General features: G+C 42.8%; 1 protein-coding gene across 2 annotated transcripts; it reads left to right on the forward strand.

Annotated features, from left to right (window-relative positions):
* Positions 1–7,147: 7,147 nt before the first annotated feature.
* Positions 7,148–15,106, forward strand: LOC109744510 (aspartic proteinase 36). Of its 2 annotated transcripts, XM_020303636.4 has the most exons (10): positions 7,149–7,597; positions 7,683–7,812; positions 7,935–8,182; positions 8,762–8,986; positions 12,615–12,777; positions 12,865–12,935; positions 13,271–13,361; positions 14,183–14,258; positions 14,337–14,408; positions 14,829–15,106. In XM_020303636.4, exons 1-10 carry the CDS (start codon positions 7,353–7,355, stop codon positions 14,972–14,974), a joined length of 1,467 nt encoding a protein of 488 aa, XP_020159225.1. In that variant the 5' UTR covers positions 7,149–7,352; the 3' UTR covers positions 14,975–15,106. The 2 variants fall into 2 exon arrangements, with proteins under 2 accessions (XP_020159224.1, XP_020159225.1); XM_020303635.4 differs by having other exon boundaries at positions 7,148–7,597; positions 14,183–14,408.
* Positions 15,107–15,622: the final 516 nt, after the last annotated feature.

Here is a 15,622-nt window from a genome sequence, read left to right on the forward strand (position 1 = left end):
TGGCTGTACCCCCCGCATTATACATATTGACATAACCTCGATTATTGTCAATCCTGATTGAGCCAGCATTTTTATCCGGCCCATCAGGTAAAGGACTTCTCCGTTATCTTCCTCCTGAGGGCTCCGAGGGCGCCAGCTGCGGCGTTTCTTCAGGGGAGCGTTGTCGAACTCAGGGAGGCCCATCCGAATAGGGTCCGGAAGGGGGACGTCCTCCATATAAAACCACTCCGAAGGCCAGTCCTCGGATGTCTTCTTCGGAGTACCGGACAGGTATCCAGTCCCGGCGATGCGCCATATTTCGGCTCCGCCCACTTGGTACAGTGACCCCTCCTGTGTACGGGGTACGAGGCAGAATAGCCTCTTCCATAGCTCGAAATGAGCTTCGCAGCCCAGAAACAGCTCGCAGAGGGCGACATAGCCAGCAATGTGTAATATGGAGGCAGGAGTGAAATTATGCAGCTGGAGGCCATAGAACTCCAGAAGCCCGCGGAGGAACGGATGAATTGGAAATCCAAGCCCTCTTAATAAGTAAGGGACGAGGCATACCCGCTCCCCCATGGATGGGCTGGGAAAGATCTCCGCTTGCTCCCCGCCGTTATAGGTGGCGAGCCCGGCTCGAACGGGGACCATATACGCTGGAGGGAGAAATCCCTAGGTCTGCAACTCTACTAATTGGCTGTGGGGGACGGAGCACTTCTTCCAATTGCCGGGCTTAGGGCTACGGGAGCGAGAGGAGGAGCTGCGACGACCGGCCATGTTGGAATGGATTTTTTTCGGGAAGGATGGTGTGATCTGGATCTGAGAATCCCCGTCTCTTTAATAGACGATTTACCCACATGGCTAGGGTGGCAATTGTAGAAATGCCCTGACTTCTCGCATTTGCTCGACGCATGGAGAATATCCATTATTAGGCGCGGAAGCCAACGAGTGCAACATTTATGGGAAGCCGGACACTACTCAAACAAGTATTCAGAATTTGGAGAAGAACCCGCCTTGCAATGCCGAAGACAATCTGCGCGCCGGACTCATCGCCATTGAAGCCTGGTTCGGGGGCTACTGAGGGGGTCCTGGATTAGGGGGTCCTCGGACAGCCGGACTATATCCTTTGGCCGGACTGTTGGACTATGAAGATACAAGATTGAAGACTTCGACCCGTGTCCGGATGGGACTCTCCTTGGCGTGGAAGGCAAGCTTGGCAATACGGATATGTAGATCTCCTCCCTTGTAACCGACTCTGTGTAACCCTAGCCCCCTCCGGTGTCTATATAAACCGGAGGGTTTAGTCCGTAGAACAACAATCATACCATAGGCTAGCTTCTAGGGTTTAGCCTCTACGATCTCGTGGTAGATCAAATCTTGTAATACTCATATCATCAAGATCAATCAAGCAGGAAGTAGGGTATTACCTCCATCGAGAGGGCCCGAACCTGGGTAAACATTGTGTCCCCCGCCTCCTGTTACCATCCGCCTTAGACGCACAGTTCGGGACCCCCTACCTGAGATCCGCCGGTTTTGACACCGACACCCACCATATATTAATTAATTCAAAACATTCATACAATCATTCATTACAAATTGTGCCACGCATGGCAAAACAATATTAAAAAGAATACCATCCGACGTATTATCAAAAGTGAAATTTGCAATCTTGTGAGCCACCATATTGGCCCTCCTATAAATCTTGGATATCGCCATACCCTCCATCAACTTTGAGACATCCATCACCTCCTTCTTTAGGTCCACCATAATTGAACTACCAACACACTATTTTCCAAGTACAGAAGCTACAAAAGAACAGTCAGTTTCCAAAATGATGGGTTTGTCAAGAGTTGTACCAATATACAGGCCGGAGAGGGTCGCTCTTAGTTCCGCTTCCTCGACGCTATGACAAGCACCAATATAATCCCAAGAGGAGATGATAAACTTTCCGTAATTGTCTCTAACGACCACCCCCACGCTGGCAGATTTGATGGCCTCCACAAAACTTGCGTCGACATTAATCTTGTAAAAACCAAATTGGGAGGCTTCCAGGGAATGACATTCCTCTCCATGTTAGTGTTTACCTCAAGATGTTCCACCACTTGCTTACCTTTGTTGCACACAACGACCTGCATGTTTGTCTGACAAGACAAGAAAGTAGCCCAATAGCTTTGAACAAAGTTTACCGAGGCAGCGATAGATTCCTTTCCCTTACCAAAAATCAAATCATTCCTCAGGTGCCAAGCTCTCCAGAACATGAAATTGTTTGCTCACGCATATGCGAATTTAATTGATCTAATAATATAAGAAACCAGTCTGGGCCAGAATATTTGAGAATCTCTTCGGTCGGTAAATTCCACATTTGCTTCAGAGCCATACGAAATGCACGAGCCTTTGGACAATTTACCAACGCGTGAAAAATACATTCATCTTCAATACCACAAATCAAGCACGTACCTAGAATAGTTTGATGGTGTTTTACCCTGTTAACTTGAACCGCCAAACTGTTAGAGGCAGCCCTCCAAGCAAATATTTTAATTTTCTGGGGGACATTAGCTTTCCAGATTATGTCCCAGAGCCTCCGTTCCCCATTCACGGCATTACTAGAATTCCAGGACTCACCTATCGATTGCTTAAGAGCCAGTGCCAGTCTATACGCACTCTTGATGGAGAATAAACCATTTTTCTCATGGTGCCACGCAATAAGATCTCCCGCGCCCAAATTCAGAGTACACAGCTTTAAAATGTCCTCGGCATCATGAGGATAAAAATAGATGCCTGATCAGATTTTCATCTCATCTCCTAGATCCACTCGTGAATAATCCAGACATCCATTTGATCCTCGTTCTATTCTTTTTGGTAGAAATTTTTAGGTTCGCTTCCCTAGAAACCCTATTATCCCTCCAGATATTAATACTAGTACCATCGACAACTCTCCAAATAATGCCCTTTTTCAGCAGCTCAAGCCCATGCATAATACCTTGCCACGTAAGGGATGTTGCTTGCGGGAATACAGTATCAATAAGATGTCCATAAGGATAATATTTAGCTTTTATCACCTTTGCACACAGAGAATATGGGAAAACCAATAAATGCCAAGCTTGTTTGGCCAAAAGCGCTTGATCAAAAAGCCTGAGGTCACGAAAACCTATTCCCCCTTCACATCTTGGCTTCGTCATATTATCCCAAGCCAGCCAATGAGTTTTTTTCCTATTCTCCTCATCGCCCCACAAAAAATTCCTGATAATCTGGGATACCTCATCACAATGCGATGCAGTAAATTTAAAAATACCTATGGCATAGACCAGAATAGCCTGGATAACAGACTTAATCTCGATTTCCTTCACTCCGCTTGAAGCATATTTTTCAATCCAGTCCGAAGCCCACTTGAGCGCTTTATCTTTGGTGGATTGAAACTTGCCTGCCTTCATATGACCTTCTGGCACAGGCAAACCAAGATATTTATCCTCAAATCCATTGATCGTTATTTTAAGAATAACCAAAATGGACACCTGGTCTTCTATAGGGCATTTCTTGCCAAATAAGATGGAATATTTATCCGGACTTAATAATTGGCCAGTCCCCTCCTCATAAGCAGACAATATACCCTTTATGTTCAGAGCTTGCTCCAAAATACCTTTAAAGAATAGGAGACTGTCATCAGCAAAAAGTAAATGAGATATACCTTGAGCATGTCTGTTTAGGAGGAAATCTTGGGTAACCCCTCTTGCCAAACATCATTAAGCAATAGCGATAGGGCTTCCGCCACAAAGAGGAATAAGTACAGAGAAAGAGGGTCCCCTTGCCTAAGCCCATGAGAAGGATGAAAAGAAGTCCAACAATTGGCCATTCAAACGAACTGAGAATTTCACTATAGTAACACAAGTGATAATCCACTTAACCCATATTGGGCTAAAACCATATACTTGAAGCATACTTTCCAGGAATTTCCAATCCACTCGGTCATATGCTTTAGCAAGATCCAACTTATATGCACAATATTCACCACGAGCATCTTTCAACGTACTTAAAGAATGCATACGTTCAAAAGCGATGAGAGCATTATCAGAAATTAATCTCCCAGGAATAAAGGCACTTTGGGTAGGAGAGATCATACCATCCAGTAGAGGTCTCAGCCTATTAACAAGGCACTTGGAGATAACTTTATATATGACATTGCAGAGGCTAATCGGCCGAAAATACTTTATGGACTAAGGATTCTGTACCTTAGGAATTAGAACAATTGTAGTATCATTAACCCCCTCAGGCATACATCCCGAGATAAAGAATCGCTGGACAACACGGACAATATCATCCTTGAGTAAGCCCCAATTCCTCTAAAAAATCTGGTTGGAAAACCATTTGGCCCCTGGGCCTTTAACGGCCCTATTTGGAATAGGGCATCGCCAATTTCTTGTTCAGAGAAATACTTACAAAGGTCTTCATTCATTTCGTCGCGCACCAACGGTTTCACAAGGGAAACAATACGAGAAGGATTTACCACAGAATCGCATGAATAAATATCCTTTAAAAACGAGTTTGTAATACCTTTGATTTCCTCCATATCATGAGAAAGAGACCCATCGCTTCTTTTGATAGCAGAAATATTATTCTTCTTCGCTCTCCAAGTGGGGCTTGCCCATGGAAGAATTTTGTGTTCCTATCCCCCCATTTCATTTTGTCCAAACAAGATCTCTGCTTCCACATAATTTGTTCCTTAATCAGAAGTTCATCCATCTCCATAAGGATTTTCTTCCTCTCCACTATAGCATTATGATCATTTTTTTGAATAACACACTTAATCTTTTACGGGCCTTTTCTAGCTTTTTTGGTATATATCCAATGTGTTCCTTACTCCACCCATGAAGAGATTTCATCAACTTGTCCAAATTGCTTGCTACATCTCCCAGATCGTTTACATGCATGCTTTTATTCCAACATGATTCAATCTACTTTTTCAATGCCGCATCTTCCCTCTCCTAGTATGCTTCATATTTCAAATGTTTAACAAACGTACTAGAATGAGGATATCCCAGCAAATCAATGAGTAGAGGACTATTATCTGACCTGGAACCGATAATATGTGATACTTTGCATTTTGAAAAAATAGAAGACCACCGAGGACACGCCACTGCACAATCAAGCCACACCTTCACATTTTTATTTCCTTCCTACTTATTATTATAAGTCCAGGGAATTCCATGGAAACCCAAATCAAATAAGTTACAATCAGAGAGAATCTCGTGGAAATTAGCCATGAGTTTTGGAGACCGCTTGTTCCCAAAAAATGCTCATTTTGCCACATTGCCTCGTTAAAATCACCGACCATAAACCACGGCCCAGACCCAAGCGGTTTTATGCGCCTTAACAAATCCCACATAACATACCTTTGGCTCGCCTTTGGTTCCCCATATGCAAAAGTTGCTCCTCCACTTTGTGCCAGTACCATTAGAAATGTACATATCAATAAAATATTCTCCATATTTGTTCAGCTCCAAAGTGTATAGGTCATCCCAAAAGATAGCTAATCCACCTCCTTTGCCTGGCACAGAAACAGTAAAAATATTTTTCATACCCAAACGATAACGCAAACTCTCAACATACTCTTTACTTTGCCTAGTTTCAAAAAGAAAGATAACGTTGGGCCGGTGTGTCTTTGAAAGGCACACAAGTTCTTGGACTGTCTGAGGCTGATGCAGACCTCGGCAATTCCAACAAATCATTTTCATGGCAACTGACGGGCGACATCATTCGCGCCCGTCAGTTGAGCGGCAGCCCCATGGCCGGTAGCTTCCTTGGTATTATCCCCTACATCATTTCCATCCCCTACAGACTCCCTCCTCCTATTCTGGACCTCTTCCTCTCCCTCATCTAGTTCTTCTGTAACATGAACAGTGGAACCATCTATGCCTAGTACAGTTCCAACTCTCTCCACACATACTCTTTTACATGTTTCACTCATATCAGTAGCACCCCTAACATCTAAACTATCAGTACTAGTGCTATGCATGCTAAGAAGAAAGTCTTGATCATCATGTGCACGCCTCTTGCTCCCAGTCGTGCTCTCAAGCATGGCAGCAAAGGTCATCTTGCTACTGGAGAGGTCGCTGCCGCTGTTTGGTGGAGCCTGCACCATAGCCTTCTCTTCCTGTTCTTGTCGATGGAGCCGCTTCCAACGCATTACTCCAGGAGTAGCCAGAGCCAGCTGCTGTGCGCCTACAACAGCAATACCCTCGCTTCCATCTTGGACAGTGGTCACCTCCAATTAATTCTGTCAAAGAGTTTGATTGTGATAACTTTTGCTTGGAGAACACCCGAAGGTATTACTCTTGAAGATTGGTTGGAATGTCGTGCAAAGGCCGCATCACAAGCTAATGGGTGTTCCACTAGGGATAAGCAAGGACACATAAACTCTATCATCAAGACTTCTGTTATGCTCCCTCGATCCCAAAATGTAAGAATAGAGTTTGACAATAGGCCGCATCACATGCTAATGGGAGTTCCACTAGGGATAAGCCGCGATTTTTTAACTCAAGCATCTTTACAACTTTGTTTAGATATTGTGTGTATTTATGCACTAATGTACTAAAGACATGAAATGACTATGAAATTGTGAACAAATATTTCTCTTCTGGATTGATGCATGTATAGTTCAATTTTTTTATATACATACAATCTATATTTTCTAAAGTATTATATCATTAATTCATCAAAATTGACGGGCGCAACAACCCACGCCTTTATGTCTAGTGATATGAAAAATAGGGAGGCCGTTGATGAAGAATTCCATATAACATCCCTTTTAAGCTGTTAGGAATCTCTAAAGTTGTAGAGAGAAGTTATGGTAGGGTCACTCATGAGAACCTCTTTAGTAATGTTTGCGTTTTATTGTTCCTGCATGTGTGTGGAAATTTTAAACTGTGTTTGAAATGCAGTAACTAATAACGAATTACAACTTCATGTAGTAATTAGTCTACACCAAGGTATAATAACTAGTAGTATAATTAAATGTTATTTATGCTAACCAGTTATACCGTCTCCCACCAAATCGCAACACTGACTACGCAATCAAAAAAAGATTCTAGAAGTCTAGGTAAGCAAAGATTAGCCCCCGCAGAAACCGCTAGTTCGCACCCTCTTTTGAGCGCAAAAACGGGTTATATGTCCGTCCGCCCGTGGGCACTCCCAAAATTCCTTCCCGTTTCCTCCTCCCAACGTTTTGTGCTTGCCTTGCCCCCACGGCCTTGGGGAGGAGGAGCCGACGAGGAGGGGGAGGGAAGGGGAGGGGAGGGAGGGAGGAGGACAGGAATAACAATCGCCACTACACGGGAGCAATCCCACCCGGAGACACACAACGCGCCGAGACGCGAATAATGGCTCCGCCGCCCGCCGCTCAGGCCGTTGCCGCCCTCCTCCTCGCCGCGCTGCTCGCGCTGGCCTCCTCCCACGCCGCCGCGGCCACCGGCGTCTTCCAGGTGCACCGCAAGTTCCGGCGAGCTGCCGGCGAGGAAGGCGGTAACATAACCGCCCACCTCGCCCACGACGTCAGCCGCCGGGGCCGTCTCCTCGACGCCGTCGACGTGCCCCTCGGCGGCCTTGGCCTTCCCACCGACACCGGGTACTTCCATCCTCTGATCCGCGCTTGTTGGTTCCGGTGCTGGTTGGTTTCGTTAGGTCTGGTCTGACGGGGGGCTCGTCCGCAGGCTGTACTATACGAAAATCGAGATCGGGACGCCGCCCAAGCCGTTCCACGTGCAGGTGGACACCGGCAGCGACATCCTCTGGGTCAATTGCATCACCTGCGACAAATGCCCCCACAAGAGCGGCCTCGGGGTAGGTCTCTCAGTTTGCCTGCCTATGTTTATCTAGTGAAAATTTAGAGGTCTCGGTTTCTGTTGGTATCATGTTTCTGAATTAATATGACGATGATTTTTGGGGTGAATGTTTGGGTGCAGATAGACCTGATGCTGTATGACCCCAAGGGATCATCTAGTGGGAGCACGGTATCATGCGACCAACCGTTCTGTGCCGCCACATACGGGGGCAAGCTACCAGGGTGCACTGCGAGCTTGCCTTGCGAGTACAGTGTCATGTATGGTGACGGTAGCACCACCACGGGCTACTTCGTCAGTGACTCCCTGCAGTATAATCAAGTCTCTGGGGATGGCCAAACACGGTATGGCAATGGCAGCGTCACATTCGGGTGAGTTCTTTTTTATTATTTATGTAGATTTAAAAGCTATTATTGGATGACATACATTGGATCAGCTATCATCGGTTGAAACGATGCTCTAATTGTTTTATTGTAAATGGCGTGATTAATCACCTTTGCATTTGAATTTGTAATAGTTAGTGTCTGTTACGTAACGCTTATATTATACTTTGGGCAGCATTTTATATATTTTCGGAAAATGTTTACATAATTCTTGCCCATCTGCCAAACCTCTATAATGTTTTTCTTTTCTGTTACTATGTAGCTGAATATTTTTTGTTCTCTTTGAGATGTCTAAGCTGGATTCTTTGTCCTCTGCCTTGGTTATGCACTTGTGGCATTAGTATATTGATGAATAGGTAGCTGTTAAGTAAGGAACCAAATTCTGCGGTTTGTTTGGAATATTATAACATACTTTCGTCAGAAAATACTGCAATGTACGTAGTAGGCAACAACAATCAAGTAATTAACATGACAGTAACAGACTAACCTAATTATGTGAAATTTTGGCAGCAAGTACATCGAGCTCAAGAATTTAATGTGGATAAATGGCTCTTCTGTTCTTTGTAGGTGTGGTGCTCAGCAAGGTGGGGATTTAGGAAATACAAACCAGGCCCTTGATGGAATTATTGGGTTTGGCCAATCAAATACATCAATGCTATCACAGCTAGCTGCTGCAGGAAAAGTGAAGAAGATATTTTCTCATTGCTTGGATACCATAACTGGAGGTGGAATCTTTGCTATCGGAGAAGTTGTACAGCCAAAAATGAAATCAACACCATTGATACCCAATATGTATGTTCATCGTATCACCATAAAGTTATTATTCTATCTGTCTTATACTGATAGGGATTTTTCATCAGCTGTCCTCTGGTAGATACTCCAGTTTATTGCAAATGAATAAATAATAACACTTGCTTTAGGAGAGATCATCACAATTCTATATTAGGAACAAAGAAATAATATTCTCTTGGAAATCCATCACATTCTGCATTGAAGTACACAAAAAATTAACGACTTCAATTCCTGTTTTGTTATCTTTTTGAACAAAAAAGTCCGCTTCAACCTTGAACTCTGAAACCTGTTCTTTTTAATCTTGAACTCTTGAATCAATTGACGTTATCCCCTTAGTCCTGTCCCAAGCAGTTTTGTGCTGACTGAAAGGACATGTGGCACCACTTTTACATTCAGCACATTGCCATGTCAGCAACTTAATTAGTCCCTCTGTTTCATAAATCTTGTCATGGTTTTAGTTCAGTTTGAACTAAAACCACAACAAGAACTATGGAACGGAGGGAGTAGAATATATATAGAATTCAAGAAATCAGTAAAAAAAAAAGAGAGGAACTGAACCCCTTTTCAGTTTGACCATCGAAAAAACCTCTTTTCAGAAATTTATTTTTCCTTTTCAGATTGACTATTAAAAAACTTCAGCTACATTTCATCGGCCAGTTACTTCATCCAATCCTTCATGATATGAAACAAATGCATAACCACTCTTATTTTCCTAAGTAAAGGCTCTGAAGTCCGACTTAAACTTAGAGATATGTATCACACTGATGATGAGCATTTTGGAATTTGGTTGATGTCAATAATGTGTTTTACGACTGTAACTTGGAGGTCTGGTCCATTCTTCTCTGAAGATAATGCTTAATGATTTTGGCAACTGTTTATAAGTGTCCATGGCCATTAATTAATAAATTGACATTTTGTTCATCTGTACATGTACTTATTTTTTGACGAGTTGCCCATGTACCTGAGCTGGTTTCAAGCCAGTTATTTGAGTTTTATGTATGTGACTCAGCTCAATTTGATTCATTTGACTGTCGTTTTTTCCCCTTGAACATAATTATAATGAGCTGAACACTTAACGAATTCAATGAAGGTGAATATCTAGTTAGTGCTAGAAAGAGATAAGGTCTGCCTCCGTTTCCTTTTTTCTGGTCCATATAAATAACTAAGAACTGACATGGATGACCTGGACCCTACTCCTGATTCCCATTGAGATGCTTTAATGTGTAATCCAGAAACTTCTAAAAAAGCATTATCCAATAGCTTGGCACCAGTCGTAGAGTTGATGCCTCTCTAAAGGACCGAAACCTGATCGGCAGTAAATGCTGTAATTATGGTTTAGGATGCTTTTTGCTACGAAGCTTTGAGTGTAGAAAGTTAAATGCTAGGCATTAATATTCATGATTGTGCTCTAGAATGTTATGCTATGTCTGATTAGTGCTCGTATTTACGAACTGCCAGACTTTTGGCGCCTTATCAAAATTTACATACAAGGTTAACCTGTAATTAATCCATCAGTGTGTAAATTTTATACCTAACTATTGTGTGATGTCACACATCAGGCTATCGGAGGGAATGTGGAACAATGCCTAAGCTTTAATTTGAGTTTTGTGGAAAAAACAGTTCCAAGAGTTTAAATCAAGCTGATCGAGATGCTGAGTTGGTTAATGCATGCAGTTCCTAAAAATGGATGAAAATAGCAATTTGAATGGAAATTTAGAACTGAAGGTTGACTGTTATGTCATACACCCATTTTTGCTGGTCACCCTGGTTTGGATGTCCCAAAACTGGTGCCTGAAGCAAAAAATGAAGAAAAAGGAAGAGAAAATATCTGCAGGATTAGGGCATCTTTAATCACAAATAAGAGGTGTCATATACGGGACTTAAGGTTGGCCATATACATTTTGTGCCAAAATATTAAGGCCGTACTTAGCCTCATGATGGGAATCAGCCTATGCATAAAACGATTCTTCTCTCCTTCCATCTCTAAAACCTCCGAAGCCTGGGTATCTCCATGATGGGAACAGAGAAGACAGCAACCTCGGGCAAGGCTCTGTTGCATGCTGCTCAATCACCATTGGTTGCGGCTGCTCGACTTGGTGGGGATGTGATTCTGGCTGCCTGGGGCTCGGAATCAGCCCATGCCGCTGGACGGGCACTGTGGCAGCCTGCGGCTTGAGATAGGGAGGTGACATGTGCTTGTAGATGACGATGGGGATGCCAGCATGTGCTGCTCAAAGAAGCCTGGAGTTTGGACGCGAATCCTGTAGCGTCGCATGACACCAGAGATTCTCTGCCCGGGTCATGCATGGGTGGGGTGGAGGCGGACTGGTGTTTTTGAGACATAGGGTGCGTGGAGACGACGGCTATGCATGCAAAGCTCGGCTTTCTTCCACTCCTATCAAGCTCTGGTCTTGTTGAGGAAGGAGAAGTTGCGGTCTTGATGCCTGATTGGCGGTGACTTGAGGAGCAGAGGGGAAGGAGGATACGGTGAGTCTGATTTGGGTGCGTTTCAGGAGGAGCAGGAATGGAATTGGTGATCTAGGAAGAGGACAATGGTTGGGTGGACGAGCTGCTGTTTTTTCTCCAGTGGGACTCACCCTGTGCTCCAAGGGAAACTTAAGCATTGTGGCATGTGAATTTTGACTATGGCTTTCTTGGTGTAGTCCCAGCTTCCCTTGAGCAATGAGAACTGGAGATGCCCTTGGTAGGTGGAACACGTACCTGCAGCAGTTGTACTTGTTCTACAACATGCTAGAGAAGGGTTTTAGATCAAATCATGTGACCTATTTGTCCAACTGGCATTAAGTTTGACATGGTCAGTTACTGACCCGATTTTAAGAATCGCTGGTCCAGGAGTTCTTTTTAGTTTTAGTTCACTGGCCCAACAGTTTAATTAGCATGAAACTAATAGATGCAACAGAATAAGATATGGAACAAGTCCTTGGTAATAAAAAATTTATGTAGAAGGAAAAGATGAATTCGGTTGGAATATCTGTGGGGTAGAGAAGTGGGCTATCTCTGTGGCAGGTTTATGTCATGATACAATACAAATCAACATATGCTGCACTCGTGTCATCAGGCCAGTACCCTTTTCTCTTCACATTGTTCCCTTTGATCTATTTAACTTGATGCTTCATTGTCATCTTTGAATAAATAGGCTCTTACCTGTCGCCCTATGGCCAAATTAAGCGAACATACATGTTTTCTGGCAGATATTGTATTTTTTGCGCTTCATAGGTAATTCAGGGAATTTTTTCTCAGCTGGTGACTGGTAATTTCGGATGCCTGGTTAGTGAGAAAAATCAGCTAAAATTTTCGAATTTTGATGTTAGTGTCAATAAAACTAGAACTGCAAGAGATCATGCAATTTCCCTGGTGGTAGATCTCTAGAGCTGGGAACTTGGGATGATGGCTTGGGTTTGAACATTTGCAGGAAAGCATTTTGTAACTTTGCTTTCCTTAAAGTTCACATTTTAATTTCAAAGAAGGCACAGAACTTTCTGAAATTTGGCCGTTGCCAGTATTTTCAGTGTGTTTGTGTTTGTTCTTTTTCTTCTGAGATTATTTTTCCGATGTTCTCTATTCTATCTTGACAGTCTTAACACCTTATCATGATTGTACCACTCAGGCCGCACTACAATGTGAAGCTGAAGTCAATTGATGTTGGTGGTACTGCTCTACAGCTTCCATCACATATTTTTGAAACGGGTGAGAAGAAAGGTACCATCATTGATAGCGGTACAACCTTGACATATCTTCCGGAGCTGGTTTACAAGGAAGTAATGGCTAAGGTATGCCAAAAGGCATTGTCCCTGTTTTTCCGCTGTAATGCAGGAATGCTTTCATTCCCTTTACTTATATTTCTCAGCCAATTGTAGATTTTTGCCAAGCATCAGGATATGACCTTCCGCAGTATTCAAGATTTTCTGTGTTTTCAGTATCATGAAAGGTATACTCTAGTCTTTAACACAGAATCTAGCTACAATTGACAGCACTAACTGACTAACTGTCAGTTGTGTCTACCCTGCTACAGTATGTTTTTTACGGGAACAGTAGGGAAAGACTCCCAGTCCCCCACTGAGTCTATCCTGATATATGTTAAAATAGTAGAACTAACTGAACTTCTATCTAGTTATCTACTGATAATACCCACTTACACTTGTGAGCGAGCCACCTCATTACTGCATGCATGTTCTGATTTCAATTAAATTGGAAAAGAGATGAATGATAAACTCAAGAGTATCTTATTACGGTCCTAACTTCTTTTTTTCATTTTTGTTGCAGTGTAGATGATGGATTTCCCAAAATCATCTTCCATTTTGAGAATGATCTTGGATTGAATGTGTATCCACATGATTACTTTTTCCAAAATGGGGTAATATAAAATTCCACCCTTGGTGTTCGAGCTAAATGATAGAATTAACATTTATTCACCCATTGTCATTACTTTGTCATGTTGCAGCTTGCAATACCCTTAAGTAACCCTCGTATTGGCATGTTTCTTTGTCACAAAATTATGTGCTCCAGAAGTTGCTGAAACACTGAATGATTCGCAAGTCGCGACCGAACCCTATATGTCTCCAATTTAATCTGAGTTATGGCTTGGGTCCCTTGCAGCCCTGAAGTTATGACCTAGTAAGGGACCTATGTCAGTTGGAACAGCACTGTAGCATGGCATGTGGTGGTATAACACGGGTCTGTCTGGCTTGGGTGCTGCTAAGTTGTTTAGGGCCTCTTTGGGTTGTAATTAGAAAATGTAGAAAATAGAAGAAAAAAAGCATAGGATCGAGGTCTCATGTATTGTGGATCCCTACAGGATTTCAAAACACGGGAATGTTGCATGTGATGCCTTTGGTTCGTACACAGGAAACCGACACATGAATTTTGGAGAACAGGGGAGGGAGGGAAGGGATTGGATGCATACCATAGGAATTTGCAACTCTGAATTCATAGACAACCTGAATCTTATCTGGGATTTGCTGTTAGTTAAGTTATTTTTTGGAGTTAATATTAATTTATTATGCCAATAAGGGAGCATTTAATTCTTTATGTCAAACAAGAAGCAATGAACAAACGAATCCAGTACTCAGAAGCTTATATCAGGGCCCCTGGCCAGCCAGTCATGGGCAGCCCTTGAACGGTCTTCTGAACCCCTGCTTATGACACTTGCGGGATTTTATTGTCTGTTTGGTACAGGATAACCTGTATTGTGTTGGGTTCCAAAATGGTGGATTGCAATCAAAGGATGGAAAGGATATGGTGCTTCTAGGAGGTCATTACTTCTCTGCGCATGAAGGCTTCTTTTTTTTAAAAAAAATATGCTTGTCATGCCACTGTCTGTTTCTTTCAGATCTGGTCCTTTCAAATAAGGTGGTTGTCTATGACTTGGAAAACCAAGTCGTTGGATGGGCCGATTACAACTGTAAGTACTAGCTCTTCTCATTCTAGGGTTCACTTGCAGCTGTTGTTCAACCATAGGACCGGCTACCAACTTCTAGTTGAATTCCTTCAATACATGTGACTTCAGCTACCTGAGTAGTACTTTTTTTTTTCTTTAGCATCCTTCTACAGGTTGAAGCTAACCGGTTTTTGTACACAGCTGGCTGTAATCTCATTTTTATTCCTGAAGGCCTTAACTAGTTCTGGAATAATTTGCACAAAAATTTACCGACTCTATTTTGCATCAGACAGACAGACAGACTCTTTGGAACTAAACTAAAGTTGTTCTGTAAAAGATTGTTTAAGTGTTGCACGCACTGTGTGGTTCTAAATTCTGAAATTCATTATCTTGGTTTACAACTTCCCTAGCTTGTCTATTCGTTGACATTTCCTTCCATTCCAGGCTCCTCTAGCATGAAAGTTAAGGATGACAAGACAGGGGCAGCATACACAGTTGATGCGCACAATATCTCCTCGGGGTGCAGACGTCAGTGGCAAAAGTTCCTGGTTCTGTTAGTAACAATGGTGTGCAGCTCCTTAATTTTCTAACTCTGATGTACAACACAAACTCTGATGAATTCATTTGATTGTTCTTTTCTCAAAGAGGAAATGTAGGGCTTTAGATTGTATATTCTCCGACAAAGGGAAAAGAATGAAAAAGCATGGTTCCACTTCTCATTATATTTGTAGACAAATGGCTCGGCCCTGCTGATTGTAGAAACTTTTCGGATGGAAGAAGCTAACTCAGCGATGCGAATCTCTGTCGTGAGAAGGCGACCTCAAAGGCAGCCTTCATAAATGAACAACATTGGCATAACTTTGTCAGCGACCCCAAAATGGTCGCATGACCTTTGTAAGGACCCCCCGGCCCCCGCCTCTGCAGCATGGTCTCATAACCTTTGTGATTTTGTTCCTCTTATTAATAGAAACAATATTGTAGGGGATTCCCCTACTGTTTTAGGTAAAAATATAAAAAATAATAATAAATGAACAACATGTTCTGTTTGACCATCGTCCATTGCTGGATACTGAAAACCATGAAGAGGTATGGTTTTGGAGTTTGGAGGCAACAATTTGAGGCAAAGTGGCTCCTCAGATCCAAATTTGTTACAAATTACTTGTTACAACTAGTATAAGATTGCCTCAAGTTGTGTAAAATACATTGCCTAGCGCTTTTCAGTCCAATACGGCATCAGA

Source organism: Aegilops tauschii, chromosome 2, assembly GCF_002575655.3.
Source record: "Aegilops tauschii subsp. strangulata cultivar AL8/78 chromosome 2, Aet v6.0, whole genome shotgun sequence".
Lineage (NCBI taxonomy): Eukaryota > Viridiplantae > Streptophyta > Magnoliopsida > Poales > Poaceae > Aegilops > Aegilops tauschii.

What these genes read in the sequence shown, in the direction of transcription:
- LOC109744510 (XM_020303635.4), top strand. Translation starts at nt 7,353, where the DNA reads ATGGCTCCGCCGCCCGCCGCTCAGGCCGTTGCCGCCCTCCTCCTCGCC. An exon ending in CCCACAAGAGCGGCCTCGGG is followed by an intron (nt 7,813 to 7,934) that starts GTAGGTCTCTCA and finishes GTTTGGGTGCAG; the next exon opens with ATAGACCTGATGCTGTATGA. An exon ending in ACACCATTGATACCCAATAT is followed by an intron (nt 8,987 to 12,614) that starts GTATGTTCATCG and finishes TGTACCACTCAG; the next exon opens with GCCGCACTACAATGTGAAGC.